Source organism: Abramis brama (assembly GCF_963993115.1).
Source record: "Abramis brama genome assembly, chromosome: 10".
Taxonomy (NCBI): domain Eukaryota; kingdom Metazoa; phylum Chordata; class Actinopteri; order Cypriniformes; family Leuciscidae; genus Abramis; species Abramis brama.
The window spans coordinates 25,387,722-25,404,354 of NC_139972.1; the positions used below are offsets into that span (position 1 = coordinate 25,387,722).

The 16,633-nt window shown below is 37.5% G+C and overlaps 1 protein-coding gene across 2 annotated transcripts in view; it reads right to left on the bottom strand.

The window, feature by feature from the left end:
- The window catches only part of nbeab (neurobeachin b), a 286,723-nt gene that overhangs the window by 220,805 nt on the left and 49,285 nt on the right, over nucleotides 1-16,633 (bottom strand). For both annotated transcript variants that reach the window (XM_084126150.1, XM_084126151.1), the window contains exon 2: nucleotides 992-1,223. In XM_084126150.1, coding sequence (XP_083982276.1) covers nucleotides 992-1,223 — 232 coding nt within the window. The remainder of the gene's footprint in view (nucleotides 1-991; nucleotides 1,224-16,633) is intronic.

Here is a 16,633-nt window from a genome sequence, read left to right on the forward strand (position 1 = left end):
TGTTTCGGATGGACCTTATATCTCCATATTTTGTGAGTGTCTGACCATATATAAAGCCACAATTTCAACTTAGACAAAACAGCATTTTCACAATGTGCAGTTAATATATATATATTTCTTAAGCACCAAATCAACATATTTCTGAAGGATAATGTGACACTGAAAATCAGAGTAGTGGATGTTGAAAATTAAGCTTTGCCAATGAAGGGAAACAGTTGATTCAGCTCTTTCGCTTTAGGTTAAACACTCACTGCTCTGAGGACAACATGAGAAGTTATGCTAATTAATGCCATTTTACACTTTCATTTAGAGTTTCAACAAGACTGCTGCTGAAACCTTTCATGAGCCAATTCACAGCCTCTGCCTCTTAAAAGATTCAGATTGTGAAAAATAGCATTTATGCAAACAGAGGAAGATGTTGGCCATGAATTATAGACGGAATGAATAAAAAAAAAACATTCTTCTTCATTCACAAACGGCAACTAAAATTTAATATTGCTCTAAACTGCCACTCAATCTCATTACAAGAGGGTGCAACTAATGAGATTTTTCTCTCGGTTTCTCTACTGCCAATGATGAATTCCACTGCTGAGAAGATTGCAGTTTAATCCACATTTCTTTCACTCACAGCGATCCGTCTAAAAAAGAGAATTCTACAAGACATTGCTCATATTTTGCATGTGCTGTTCAAAGCAGATTTAAGAGTGTTATATTCGACCTTTTAAGATAGGCTACATAAACAACAAGCTCCATTTAAGATGCAATGTAAAATGTACATAACTGGTTTCTCTTTCAAGGAACAGACTGACATTTAAGTCATTTCCATTTCAAATCCACCTTCTCGAAAACAAGCATGTGACGTTTCTGACTGTATTGTTGCATGTCTTTCATTTCAGAGCTGAACCGTTTATAGAACTTCAGGAAAATAGAAAGAAATGGGTTTTACAAGAGGTCAGTTTGAACTCTCTAGGGCTAGGTCGAGGCCACTCACCTGCGATCATGTCATCCACAGAACTCATTTTGAGCAATAGCCTTTGAATGAGGCCAACCTCAGTGCTGGTCTGCAGGTTTCGGACACTCTTGCGCAGTATGGCGGTGAACATGCTCCAGATTTCCGCCTGACACGTGACTTCACAGTGTTCCAGCAGCTCCAACATGCAGATGATGGCCTCTGCATCCTGGATGATGAAGTTCATCTCCAGGTCAAACTCACCACCAACCAGCTGGAGCAGAAGGGGAAGAGAAAGAAACAGAAGGGAAAAAGACAAGGATTAGATTAGACTCATAAGTAACAAGAAAAGGGTGCTTTTTATAGGCTACTAGAGCTTTTAGTGTCTGTTTGAGGTCAGACTGACTTAGTTTTTAGTTGTGACAACAAATTGCGTAAAAGGTACACTATGTAACTTTTGGCCCTCTAGCAATTAAAAAACAAAACTGCATGCATTTTGCGGATGAACGTTGTTTTGGTTGTTCTTAAACCAAAGACTGTTCAAATGAATATGACCCTGCACAATAGATAATGCTTTACAGTGAACTCTGTTAGAGAGATACATATGACAGTTTATCTCTTCATTAAAATACCTTGTTGAGGTTTATTACTTGCATGTTGAGTAATAAAAACGGCATCTCCGCGTCGTTTTTACATTTCAAATCCCTCAATTCTCCCCATCTCCAATGTTGATTCTTGTTTTATTACAAGCTTTATCGCGTACTATTTTTGCAAGCAGACTCTCCTCTCTTCCGCGCTTTTTAAAACTCTGGAGGTTTGAGATTTAGTGTGCTACATGTCAACCTTTCTCACTCAACCTCTGCCACTTTCCACACCATACACGCCTCAAAGTAGCCATCAACTTTTCTCTATTTACGGATATAACGAAACATGCACAGGCGAGTAATACATGTACGCAATTTCCCGGAAAAATCATCATGTCAGGTTTAAAATATAAACACTTAATATAGGCTTGCCATAGTGAATCAGGGACAAAAACACGTAAAAGGATTGAGGATTGATTGATGATGACAGGAAGCTCGCGATCAGACTGCCATGAATGCACTCAGGACAGGCCGAGGCGATGGTTTACAGGTATTAATGTTGTAAATAATGTTCAGTTTCTTGCACAGACCGATCATTTCACTTCATAAGACTTCAATGAATCGTCAGGAGCCATGGGTATTAATTTTGTTTTGCCAGAATATGTTATGGTAGCCATTGACTTGCATTATATGAATCACCAAGGGATATGGTTTCGGCTAAAAATCTTCTTTATATTTCTAGCGAAGAGAAAAAGACACCTACATCTTGGATGGCTTGAGAGTAAATTAACAGCAAATTTAAATTTTTGGGTGAACTATCCCTTTAAATTTGGTTAATTTTGAACAAAAAAATAAGTTACATAGACTTTAAAAAAGCAGATGTGTCAACAACAAAAGCCATCCAGCCCTCTTCCGGTCATAACAATCATCATTAGGCAATTATAAACAACAATCAATAATTGTGGTTTAAGCAAGCATGAAATTGAAGATTTCTCAGGCACATGGGAAGACTTCAGGCACATTCTTCAGAGAGCAGCGATGCACAATGTGGAAAATAAACCCCTGCTTCTTGTGGCTTATTTTACAACATCCAGAGTCGACAACTCAGTCTAACTTGTTGGAAATTCTTGTAGGAATTAACACATGTCGTGCCTCAGAACCCTTAGATATTAGGTTCTTAACAAAAACTTGGTCGTAGAGTTGTTCTAATTGTTGATTGAAGACAGCAAAGGAAGAAAATAACACTAAATTCAAATAATAAAATGGCACTAACCATAATAATGTTTAGTATAGCAACATAAATCGATTTATTTCAAAATAAAACATCCCCTATTTTTGTCAGCTTAAAGTAAGTCATTTTAATTAAACTTAAAATTATGCCACAAATGTATGATTTCAAGCCAGAAAAATTAGACAGATGGTAACATGAACATTACATGAAAGATAATTAAAATAATAATAATTAAAAATGGGTTCACTTGAATTTGTATGAATATGTTTTGTAAGGTCAATTATTGGCTTCCAAGAGCATGAAACCAATAGAATTCAAGAAAATGTATAAACCAAAATTAAGTCCTGAAACAAAACCGGCTCAGATCCACTACTTTAAAAGAGCTAGCTATGTAATTGTCCTTCTGCTTTGATTTGACTGACAGTCTCCTGTCTACTGTATTCATTTCTGAACTGAACAGCTGATGGGCGTCATGACAACCGCACATTATTTTTGCAGCCTTTATTTGAGGAGTAGTTTGCATGGATGTGTTAGAGCTGCACTCTCTCTAACGGACCGAAACAGCATGACGAGAGGCAGTGGAGGAAGCGATAAACAGTGTCTAATCGCTGAAAAAAAAAAAAAAGACAGGCGTTTCATTTATGAAAACGTCCATCAGTCAGTTTTCTCAGCCTTTCATAACATCCTAATGTGTGCAACGACTGACAGTAAAGAAGACAGCAGCAACAATTATAGAGCACAGCAATGCACAGCATGTTAAATCAATTAAAATAGCATAAAAGACGGTTATTCATGCATATGATTAAAGGAAACCTCCAACAAATACTTTAAAAGGACCATGCATATTGTGAGAAGTAACCAGCAGAAGACACGCAAACTCCTACTATCTGCTATGGAGCAAATAAGCATTTATTCACCAAAAGCAATAGATCAAGTTCCTATTTTAATGCCAGACTAAATGTGTTATTAAGACAGGAATGTATGCAGCATCTGTCTGCTTCCTAAAAACCAATTAGTATGATGAGTGAACAAAACAAAAATGTTTCTCTGAAGTCTCAGCTGAAAACACATCTGGCCCCAAAGCTGAACCCTAAGGCACACCAATAACAGTTTTGCTTATTTAAAAGTTTTATGCTGAGGGGATTTCAAAAACATAAAAATGACTAAAAACAAAAACTGGAAAGTTTGAGAGTTAGTCAAAAAAGCCCTGACAAAATCTATATACTTGGTTTGATTTTCTTGTCACATTTTTTATGTTAACAATTTTACTTTATGTGACCACTTAATTTATTTTAAATATAAAAAGATCAAGATGAAGTACACTGCACATCGATTTTGAAATTATCACGAATTTAGTTTTGATCAAACTTAATTTGATTTCCAATTTGCAATTAAAAGTGTCCCACAATCATTCAACCAATAGGCAGTCTCACTGCTCTAATAAGACTTGCATAGATTTATTTCTATTTTAAAGAAAACTCAGTGAAGTGTAACAGCATATCAGTGAGACACTAAAGGTTTTTTATTCCTACATTACACAGAATCAAGTACACAATCATAAAAACTAATTTGCTTTTAATGGCTAAATTCAATCTTCAATCCACTGTGGCACAGCTTTTCCTTTAAAAACAAATGGGATATTTCCTTCCCTAGTGTGTGCACTGCATGTTGGGTTGAAGACAGTCGTTTTGTCTAACACCAGCCAAGAGGTTGCGTACATTTTTTGTGTCTAACTTTGACTACAAGACTAATGATAGCGTTTACCAAAACATAAAATAATAATGTTCTCAAATGAACACTGCAGTTCTTGTTTTCTGTTATCACTAAACTGTGAAACATATCATTCAACATTTTCACTTTTAATAAGTTATAACCAGTGCAAAAGCGTTAGTGTGTTGCTAGACAAGGCCTGCCCGTTCCACAGCCTCTCCTTTAATCACAGAGCTTCGTCACACTCGGAAATGAGGTGTTTAATTGCATGCTCAGATCCTAGGAGTAATTTGCATCCATTGTGTGACAAGAGGTAAATGGAGGCACAAAATCATAGATTAGACACTCATGGTAAAAGAAAGCACTCCCTCTCAGGCCAAACAGGAATCACTCACAGTGAACAGTTAATAATCTCTGTTAATTTGCATTGAATTTCAGTGTCTAAATTAGCAATTGAGAGTCGCTATAGCTCAAAACACTCAACTAATGTCTGGATGCAAACTGAAATATTTTAATGAAACAACCATTTATTTGCTATAAGTGCAAATATTAGGGTCAATATTGCTTGAACTATGTGCTATTTGAAAGAAGTCTCTTATACTCACCAATACTGCATTTATTTGATCAAAAATACAGTATTATTGTGAAATATTATTGCATATTAAAAATAACTTTTTTCTATTTAATACATTTTAATTGTAATTTAATCCTGTAATGGCAAAGCTGCAGTCTTCAGTGCCACACGATCCTTCAGAAATCATTCTACTATGATGATTCGCTGCTCAAGAAACATTTCTTATTATCAATATTAAAAACATCTGCTTAATATTTTTGTGAATATTTTTTTTTTCAGGATTTCATGATGAATAGAAAGTAGAAAGACAAACGGATTGCATTTATTTGAAGCACAAATCTTTTATAACATAAATATAAATTATATAAATGTCACTTTTTATTAATCTAATGGCATCCTTGCTATATAAAAGTCTTACTTTCTTCCAAAAATGTACTCTACAATTCCACCCAATGTAGACTGTGACATAGGGAATTGATAACTCTTGAAAAAGGTTTAAACACAATGGCAATGGGAAGTGTTAGTTTGTTGGTTCAATTTCTCGTCGAAAAATAGCTAGGAATGGAAGTAGATATAAGAACAGCTCAATCTAGCATCCACTGATTTGGCACTCAAAGCAAAAATGAAGTGGGAAAGAGAAAGGTAATTAAACATTATGTTCAAGGCATTTATGAGTCAACATTTGAGTTTTATGAGCTTTGCTTAAACAATCATACTTTTAGAAAGCTCATATAAAGGCCTCAGGTGGACTTGGTGGACTTGAGATACTGTATAATTTTAGCGCACGTTTTGGTAAATTCTGAATTAATGGCCACATAAAGTGCAACCAAGGCTGTCATAGTGAGATGTAAGGATAAAATACAGATGATTAAGGAAAAAATATAAATGACTGACCCAATAGTGGGGGTGATTTGAACATGCAACTTTTCTGAGCAGGTAAAACAGCTAAACAGCCGAAAAAAGAAAAAAAGACCCTACTTAAACGGCAAATGACACACATTCAATTCAATTTGCCCTTAAACTCTTTCTTTAATGTAAAATGTAACACAAAGTCTTTGTTCAATTATCTGCACTTTTCTGAAAAGAAAACACAAGGCACATCAATTTTGACATTCATTTTTTTTTTTTTTAAAGGGAAACTATTTTTGTCTTTTATTATAAATTGTTCTTTCAAATAAATAAATAACAGGCTCTTGCAATTTTAGCCATTCAGGAATACTTTTACCTTTCAATTTTTTACAATGTTGTAATCAAAATAATTTCCTCAGAAACACATGCTAGAATGAACGTGTCATAAACCACTAATATAATAATGCGCAGCTAGCTTGTCTGTACACAAAAGCAGTTGCCGTGACAACACACCCAGACACTTCAAAGTAGCATTTGGCACGGTGAAAACATTCAAATGGCATGCAAATCACGCATTGGCTCAAAAACATGTATTCGCAAACATGCAGTATGTCATTTAAAGTCTACACACTTTCTGCAGTTTGTTAGGCTTCCAGACTCAACGAAAGTGACTGCTGGAACTGCTGATATCATAACAAGCATAACCTTTCTCTGATCTGATAAGCCAAGACACATTTTGAACGTTTAAATTTGCATGAACTTGATTTTTTTCTTAAAGCTTGTGAAACATCTGTAATTTGTGGATATCATGACATAATCTAATGTCAAAGAAACAAAAATGAGGAACAGGATTGCAGTTCCAACTGGAAACAGTGACTGCAAACATGATAAAAGACTTAGGGTGCGTTTACATGACAATGATGTGCTATAAACAGAAAAGATATTCCTTTGCGTTTTTCGCGTATAGACGACAATGATGTCAAAATTATCCCTGTTCACATGGATCCGTGAAGATGCTGTATTATTCATGCCAGGCCAGTAGTTGGCGATGTCACTATGTAAAGAAACACTACGCGCCTTTAGACTGAACATGTAATACGCGTGCGCATGACGTCACCGTTTTCACAAATTCACGTTTTTTGTACCGGAAACAATAATGGTATCATTTTCATTTGCCCTTTGAAATACGTTTTCAAAAGTTTGTGTTTTCAGGTCCCCAAAATGCCATTGTTGTATAAATGAACTGCAAAAATGTTTTAGTTAAAACATTTTTAGTTGAACACAGTGTTGTGTAATTGAAAACCAAAAATCGAAATATTTTAATTAATTAAATTTGATCAAACAAGTGCACTACTGTTCAAACCTTTGGGGTCTGCAAGAAATATTATTGCAATTTGAAAGAATATTTTTTAAATGTATTCCTGTGATCAGAGCTGTATTTTCAGCATCATTACTCCAGTCTTCAGTGTCACATGATCCTTCAGAAATCATTCTAATATGATAATTTTCTGCTCAAGAAACACTTATTATTATTATTATTATTATTATTATTATTATTATCAATGTTGAGAACAGTTGTGCCGCTTAATATTTTTGTGGAAACTCTGATACATTTTTTAGGATTTTTTGATGAATAGAATGTCAAATAGAACATAATTTATTTGAAATAGATTTTTCTGTAATAAACAACTGTCACATCCTTGCAGAGTAAAATTAATAAAAAGTAAGAATTGTAATTTCAATAACTTCAGACTTGGAAAATCTTATGGACTATTTTTATAATACTTTCTTCGTCATATTCATTGTATAAATCACCAGTGTTAGTACGAATGATAGTAGTATGATTTTTACCTATCCCTTTAATTGTCACAGGAACACTAAAAAAAGCATGACTGTGTTTATGCTGAGCTGGAAAGTGAAAATGAATATCATGGCCTCAATTTATCTGCAAATGAATCAGCTGATATGCAATTTCACAGGCACAGTCAGCATTTACACACCTATAAAGAGCCATTAAAAATTACCACTATTATAAAGATTGCCCATTAAGCAGCATTAAGTATGCCAGATCGGTAACCAATAATCATCTGTATGCATAATATATCAGAGACAGGTTCATGAAATGTTCATAAGAGTTCATGACTGTTAACTTAACAGCTTTGACCATACAGCCTACGAAATGATCCACTCAAGAGCTGATATCCTCAAGCCTGGCAATGCAGACGTGACTGGAGCGAAGAGTTTATGATTAGCAAACACAACGATCAGAGACATATCATGCTAAATGCACTTTTTTAGCCCTTAAATGCATTTTGTTGTATATTTGGAGTGTTTAGAAGTACAGAAAAGATGAAATTATTCTCTTCAGGTGCTTCGTTGATATCTTTATATTCTGTTTTGGTCATATTTTTCAACCTGTTCTGATTTTTCTGTTATCTATGACGTTTTTTGAACTATTACGTCACAGTATTTGCAGCGGAACTGCCAAATAAGGATATTGACTTCCGGCCCAACACTTCGAGCAATCCGCCATTTTTATTTCTCGCTGCAATTTTGTAGTCCAAGCTAAAGGATGCAGAAGTTATGAGAGTGTAAGTTAAAATGTTCGGTTGTTGGATGTAGTAACCCACACGCTTCATTACACCTTCTAATGTAGATGAACTGCCGCGCTTGTGGCGCATGTTTAACTGAAAGAACGAGCAGAGACCCGGTCGCGCGCGCACACTCTCTCTCGGAGCCAGGCGAAAGTGTAAACAAGACTTCATCGTCTCCAAACTAGACGCTGTCTTGCTCTCTCTCCCTCGCACATATTAATCAAAATAAATCGACACGGTGGTAAAAGGTCGGAAGACCAAAGTTTCATGTGTAAATACAGTAACACACCATTGCGATACATCCATATGAAGACGTTGTTCTGCAGGTTCGTCGTCTTTATTTTTATCTCGCTCCTGCTCCGAAAGTTTATGTGCCGCTAGATAATCGTATCTCTGCTATCAGACTACAAAAATGGCGAACGGGGTGGAGTTGAACCTCTGCAACCTGGAGAGGGGGAGGGGTATGAAGTGTCTCAATTGTATTTTGAGACACCAAAACGAGTTGCTCTCAGACGCACATCAGAAAAGGGGTAGAAAAGGGGCCTGTGGAGCTATAATAATGAGGAATTCAGACCCAAGCATTGCAGTTCCGCTTTATATAGACTACAAAGTTATGATTTATATGTAAAAAGGAACAATTTAAAAGCATGATATGTCTCCTTTAATAAAATCCTGATATGTCACTCACCCGTAGGAGAGCAAAATCATAAATTAAACCTTTTTATTCAATCGTTTCAGTGATGCTAAATGGAGAGACTCTCTCAAAAGTCAGACTCTGTATGTATCAAATGATCTGCGCTTTTATATCAACATTAATTTTATACTCTACACTCTTACTATATCTTACTATTAGTATTTTCTCTAGAGAACTTGTATATATTTTTCTAATTGGGAATTTTTGTATAAAATAAAAGCTGTATGAAAAAAACAACTGAAAAAAGAATGTCTCCTGAGCTTTCCCTCCCCATCCACCACTTTCTGACTAGTTGGGCTTCAGAGATTCTCGGTTGCCATGGTTATGGGTAGCACAATCAGCCATTTTTTTCCCACTGTACACTTTCTTTGGCTATGAACACAGTGGAAATAAACTCTCCAGGGAAGAGCAGGTGCTCTATCTATTTTATCATGTATACATTTGTCAAGCAGGATTCCAGGAACTCGTGCCTTCGTCTGGTTTGAGGTGATAAAAGCGAGAGCGCAAACAGTGCAGGCTGGTTGAATTTTTTCAGGCCTGAAGCCACTGTTTGATCAAATCTGGTGAAGAATAACTCCAGGAACAAGCAAACATTACTAGTATGTTTACCTTTAAGGCTGACATGCTGGTTCCTGTCTTCAGAAATAAAATAAATGCTTAAATAGAATATATTCAGCAGTATGCACCTGAGGTTGATGAAAACGTAATGCTGGCTGATCTTGTGTTTTAAACATTGTGATGCCTGGAATACATTAAAAACATTTTACGTATTAGGGTTGGGTGACAATAAAATTATTTATTGATCAAATTATTTATACCAAGATTCTGAACCATTCAGGGAGGAGTGACTCTCTTTATAAGTGAGTCACTGAATCATTCATTCAACCTATTTAAAAAATACTGATTCGTTCTGGATACTGCGTTCACTCAATAGAAAGTTGCTGATGACTTGACTTACGTGAAGACGCAAACGAATCGTAGAATCTGAGTTTTTATTTGATTCAATGAATTGAACAGTTGAACAGATTCACAGAAACACACTTACCAATTTTTTTTTTTTTTTTAAGTCCTCATGCTTTCACAAATGTCAGTCGTAATGTAAAACTAATGTCTCAACACTTCAGCTGAACAATGACACTATTTTCTTGTCAGAGCTGTTTTACAGTAGAATTGAACTCTGTTTGCATCATTGAATCATTATTTTCCTGTTTATCACTGTAAAGCTGCTATGAAGCAATCTGTACTGTATAACGCATTATATAAATAAATGTGACTTGACTAGTGTCATGACACGCTTTTTAGGAAAGTTAACTGTCAAACAAACAGAGGATTCAAACTTTCAATAAGTTGTCATTTAACACTAAAAAACTCACTACGAAATTTGGTCGAGTGGATGGGGAAAGTGTATTTGGACAGAGCCTCGACCTCTCGATTTTGACAGAGATAGTGAGTCTACTCATGTACACTTCAGACAGGCCCATAGACCATAACACTCTCAGAAAAAAGGTACAAAAGCTGTCCGGGATGGTAAAAAGGTTCCAATATGTACCTTTGATGTACTAATATGCACTCTTTGGGTACAAAGGTGTACCTTTTGAAAGGGTGACAGCTTTTTTTCTGAGAGTGAATGAAACAGGATTGTGATATCACAACAGCAACTCACAGTGCTCGCACTTAATTTACCCACACACCTTACACCAGTCAAACAATGTAGGGAAATCTAGTTTAGTGTAAGTAGTTAAAGTGATCGAGGGCTTAGCGTGTTCCATTTAAACCCATTGCAAGGGTTCCAGCTGCACTCGTGTAATGCAAGCAATGACATAAATCCGAGTGAACGAGACGGAGGGAAGTTAGTGAGGGAATGGCATACAAAAGTGGACTTAAACGCCTGTGTCAAACTTAACGTCATTTTCTTAGTGAATTATTCAGTTAAAAACTGCTTTTCATAACTAATTTTCGACTTACACAAAAATCGGTTGTTACGATATTTCAAAAACTGGTTGAACTTGATAAGTTTGGTGCTGTCACTCTAACAGCGATGTTTATTCACCCCAAAATACTTTTTTATACCAGAAAAAAAGGTCTCAGATTAAATTACTGGCTGTAGTTACATTAAATACCGTATATACCCGAATATAAGACGAGGTTTTTTGTCCTAAAAATAGGCTGAAAAATGGGGGGTGGTCTTATATTCGCGATATAGACAAAATCGCGGGGGGAAAGGGAGAAGGAACAACGGAATTAATATGAAATAGTGACTGAAACGCGACCCATTAAGACAAATGATTTCGGCTATCTCTCTCTAGGTCGTCCTCAGACGAGCCTTCCATCGTTGCCTCCAGTCATCCCGATTCTCCATGCATCTGGCCAGTTCGTTGGTGCTCAGGGCTCCTGCATCCCTCTTGAGTATGTCCACGTATGTTAGCGTGGGACGTCCTCTTGACCGATGGCCATGTGTTGGTTCCCATAGCACCAGCTTGCTGGCTGGCAGCTCTCGATGCCTTCGGCAATGTCCTGCAAGTCTCATTCTCCTCACAGCAATCTTGTTGCTCACTCTTGGTACTCCCTCATACAGGATTTTGTTGGTTACATGCGCACTCTTACTGATGTTAAGCACTGCACGCAGCATCCTGGTGTAGCACCCGTCCAGGGACTTCTCTAGGGTTGGATTCAGGGTCCAGCATTCACTGCCATAGAGGAGAACGGACTCTACTGTCGCGTAGAAGAAGCTGAGTTTGATTTGGCGGGAGAGGTTGGAGTTCCATACACTGTTCATGCCGTTCAGGGCCCTCCATGCAAGTGCCTTCCTCACTTTTAGATCTTGCTCAGTTGAGTTGACCCATGCGCCCAGGTACTTGAAGTCCTCAACTTCTTTCAGCACAGTGTCTCCTGCTGTTATCAGAGGTTGATGTTCTGGTGGAACGTTGTAGGTCATGACCTCAGTTTTCTTTGCATTTACCCTAAGGCCAACCTTGGTACACTCTAGCTCTACCCTGTGTAGTAGTTCCTGTGCTTGTTCCATGTTGTCGGAGAGAAGACTGATGTCATCCGCATAGTCAAGGTCTGTCAAGACTACTGCCGGGTGTCGACTTGACTTCCTTGGTGTCAGCGTGAAGCCAAGTTCCTGCTCTCGCCCACTGATTGCCTTCTTGAGCGCATAATCAAGGACTATGATGAAGAGGAAGGGGGCTAATGTATCCCCTTGCATAACTCCAGCCAGGATGTCAAACTCCTCGCTGTTGCCATCTGGGGTCACCACCCTGGCCCTTGTTCCTGAGTACATGGACTCTATTGCCCGGAGTAGGTTCGGAGGAATTCTGTATGCCTTCAGGATCTTCACCATCTTCACCATCGTGCTATACTTGCATGTAAAATTAGAGAAGAAACATAATATCTGTGTTTAACTGAATTAAAACGCTGCTCCCCTCTGCCATGCGAGATGCAGAGCGAGCGAGAGAGAGAGAGAGGTGCGCGCGCGAGATGCAGAGCGAGAGAGGGAGAGAGAGAGAGAGAGAGAGAGAGAGAGAGAGAGAGAGAGAGAGAGAGAGAGAGAGAGAGAGAGAGAGAGAGAGGTGCACGCGCGAGATGCAGAGCGAGCGAGAGAGAGAGAGGTGCGCGCGAGACGCAGAGCGAGAGAGAGAGAGAGACAGAGACAGAGACAGAGAGGTGCGTGCGCACACGCGCTGGAAGAGAGAGAATGAATTATCACTGCAATTTTCAAATACAATTATTTTCTGTTAAATCCAGATTTTTTTCCACAAAAATCTCCTTTTGTCCCAAAAATAAGTCTGGAAAATGGGGGGGTCGTCTTATATTCAGGGTCGTCTTATAGTCGGGTATATACGGTATAAAAACCTGAGAATACTATTCCAAGTAATTAGAAATTCAATTCAAATAATTTGGTAATACTCATTATTAGTGGGTTACCATGATCTTCACTTTAGAATTAACTATATTATGCATTATGGAACAGTATTCTAAAGTGTTACGGCAAGGTGAAATATAATTTAATAACTAAGTTGGATAATGGATGTCAAAACTCCATTTACAAGTGAATAGCTTTTTTTCTGCATTTGCCATGGAGGGCTTGATTATGAGAAAACAAATTGGAAAAGAAAGAATGAGAGTATCATACACTGCAAAGCACATTGCAAGACGTTCTCATGCGCTCCGTGACACAAGCTCTCTAGAGAAAAGACTCAGATGGGAGAATTCTGCCTGCAGCATTTCCTCTCTCTTCTACCTTTGAACTGTCAAAATGTCACAACTATAAAGGTCAAGGGAAAAGATAGATGAGGAAGGAAGAGATCAGATACACAAATTAGTTTATTGTTCCCTCTGCCCATTCATTCTGGTTAGTTCCCTGCGTGTCACACATCAGGTCCTCTGAGGTCATGACGTGGAGCTGACTGTCAGAGCCGAGTTCTGCTGGAGATGGTTGATGTAACTCAGCCAGAAGAAAACACTTGGGAATCTGTATCCGTTTCAAAGGAAACTTTTTATATGGTGGAAAAGTGACTTTCTGTGATGTCCTATCATGTTTCTTTATTGTGCGAACATTGATCAAATGTTTTGAGAATATCTAGTCAACATTTTTTTTTTTTTTTTAACTATGACATCACATCCTTGATCACAGAGATATGTATCAGCCTACATTTGCATATTTATTGGTGACCAATTGATATGGCTTCATCAAGGAAATTAACACTATATTAATTTTTTTAAAAAATTTTTTTAAATCAAACTAAATCGGTATGGCAAGATTTGGCAATCATAACAACCATCATTTAAATATAGACAAATAGTCTTACAGGTATGATATAATAGTAAAAAGTCATAAGTGAAAAATGACTAACATAAGTGGGCTTTAGCAGAAAATTTTAAATGCTAAACCAAGTACAAAATATCCAGAACTATACAATATGGCCTTTTTGACCAAATGAAAGCATCAAAAATGAAAAAGAAAATTCAGTTTTTATCAAAGTGATTGCTCACAAAAAAGACGTCCCTAAAGCCTATGATGTCACCAGTCAGTAATACTGCTCAATAAATTAAATTCATGAAACCAGACGTTTCTTTGTGCGGAGATTCACAAAGTGCATTCCTTTGAAAGTGTTATCTTCAAATCCTTCATTGATTCCACTGCTGACAGCCCATGACTAGAAATTGAAGGCTTTCTGACTCATCGCTCTTCATTTGTGACCAGTCATCAGGTCCTGCACATGAAATCTTGTGGTCTGCATTTCACATTAGCCTAAGCATTATTACAGCTTGACTGCTTTTCATAAAGAAACTCAGCATGATATGAATGTCTGAAACACACTTTTGTGGAGTCATTTGTTGAGATAGATTAAAACATACGCACAAAGTAATTCTGTGTGGTGCTGTAATCACAGACCCGCACAAGCACAAAAATTCAATCTCAAACAGTTGGGCGCAAAAAGGGAAAGACAAAAGCCGGATGGATGGATGGATGGATGGATGGATGGATGGATGGATGGATGGATGGATGGATGGATGGATGGATGGATGGATGGATGCAGCCTTGGTGAGCATAACAGACTTCTTTCAAAAATATATAAACAAATAAATAAATAAATAAAACGTCTTTTCATCTGAAGTTGACCTAGAGATGTAGAGATTTAATTTCTTCAACACATTAAGCTGTGGTGATTTTTCCAGTCCTGTGTCTACTATTACTTTCAATAATGGAAAGGCCAAAGAAAATAAATAACTGAAATTCAGTGATAATTCACTGTCAAGCCAGCAACAAGACCTACATCTGGAGAACACAACCTAGAAGCACCAGTACATATAATCAAACACAATCACCTCATTTATCTTATTTCATTAAACAATATTCGTACACCCACATTCTATCTCCCCTTATGTACATTGGGGTTTCAGTCCGCTCCATGAGTTTTCTATATTCCTCCGCTATCCTTCGAACAGCAACGAAGTGGCTCTCTCAGACGATTCCGACAGCGCAATTATTTTGATCAAACAGCAAATTATCTCATATGTGCCGAGCTCTCTGTGGCACCATGGGGCTGTTTCTGTTTTATCAGAGAGGAAGAGCAGGTACATGTCATGCTGTGAATACCAATGCAGGAGGAAGTAAAGGAAGGAAGGATGATGAAGGAGAAAAGTTCCTGGCAGAGGAAGAGGAGGTGCACTTCGTCAGCCTGAGAGGGGTGGAAAATGAGGTGAAACGTCAAGGTGAATTTGTGGGTATGTGCTCTCACTTTTAGAGACATGTAATTATCTGAAGAGTGGAATGACAAGGAGCTGACGGACACCTTCACAAAGGTCAAAGACATTTTATACTGAGAGACAAATGTGCGACCGAGGCCACGGAGGGAAAGTGTCACTGACATAAAAATGTCTCCACAAATCCAGAGCTTCCTGAATAAAAAATAAAATCAAGATTGGAACTGGATGGTCTGATTATGAATGATTTATGACGCAACATAACTCTTTTCTGTCCGTCTATTTATCATGTCAAGCTCTGAATGGAAGCCAAGAAGCAAATACACAACATACATACAAACAATAAATAAATCAGCAGGTTTTATTTGACAAAGCATCGCTGCTAAGGTGCTCATTTGAGGTAAAACTGGAATGTAGCCTCAAATGCACCCAGAGAGAATGTGGCCATGCTTTTCCATCTGATATGACTGATAAAAGAGAAGGTAGACACCTGGTGAGCCCTTCAGCTGACAGACTTCAGCACTACGGACAGCTCCTGAAAACTGCAGTATACTTCAGTGCCACTGGCTGCGAATCCCAGTCAAATCAATGCATCACATGTACTCTGTTTACCCCATTTGCTGTTTGCTGCTTGAATATGCTGTAGGGCACTCACAGACTGCACAGGGACCTTCTGTAGACTCTGTAGAGCTAGTTTTTGGAATCATAATCACACTGAGAAAGGCATGATTGGTAGAGGTCTAAAGTCCCTTTCCATTGACATCATTTTATGGGGCAGCAAAAAACCACTGCTGTTTATCTTCATACACAGTCAAGTAAAAAATGCCTACAAAATTGAACGTGCTATGTAAATATATATGAAAAATATGTATATATTATAAAATAAATTACATTTAAAAATAAAAACAGAAATTCTAAATTGTAATAATATTTCACAACAGTAAGGATATTACTGCATTTTTTTTTATCAAATAAATGTAATATATATTATATATATTCTAATTTTATTATATACAGTATATCTCAGTGGCAAGCGGTGACTTTTTAAACCGGGTATGCCGGATGGAGCGTTATGTCAAAAATGCACCTGGTGTACATTGGATGGGTTTATAATAAGCGTGTTAGCGTTCACACTTAGACTATGGGCACTAATACACAAAGCGCCAGGCGTGACGCAGGTGTTTTTTTGCTAGTTTCAGCCCGACGCAGTTATCATTTTCACGTCCCGGCCACATTCT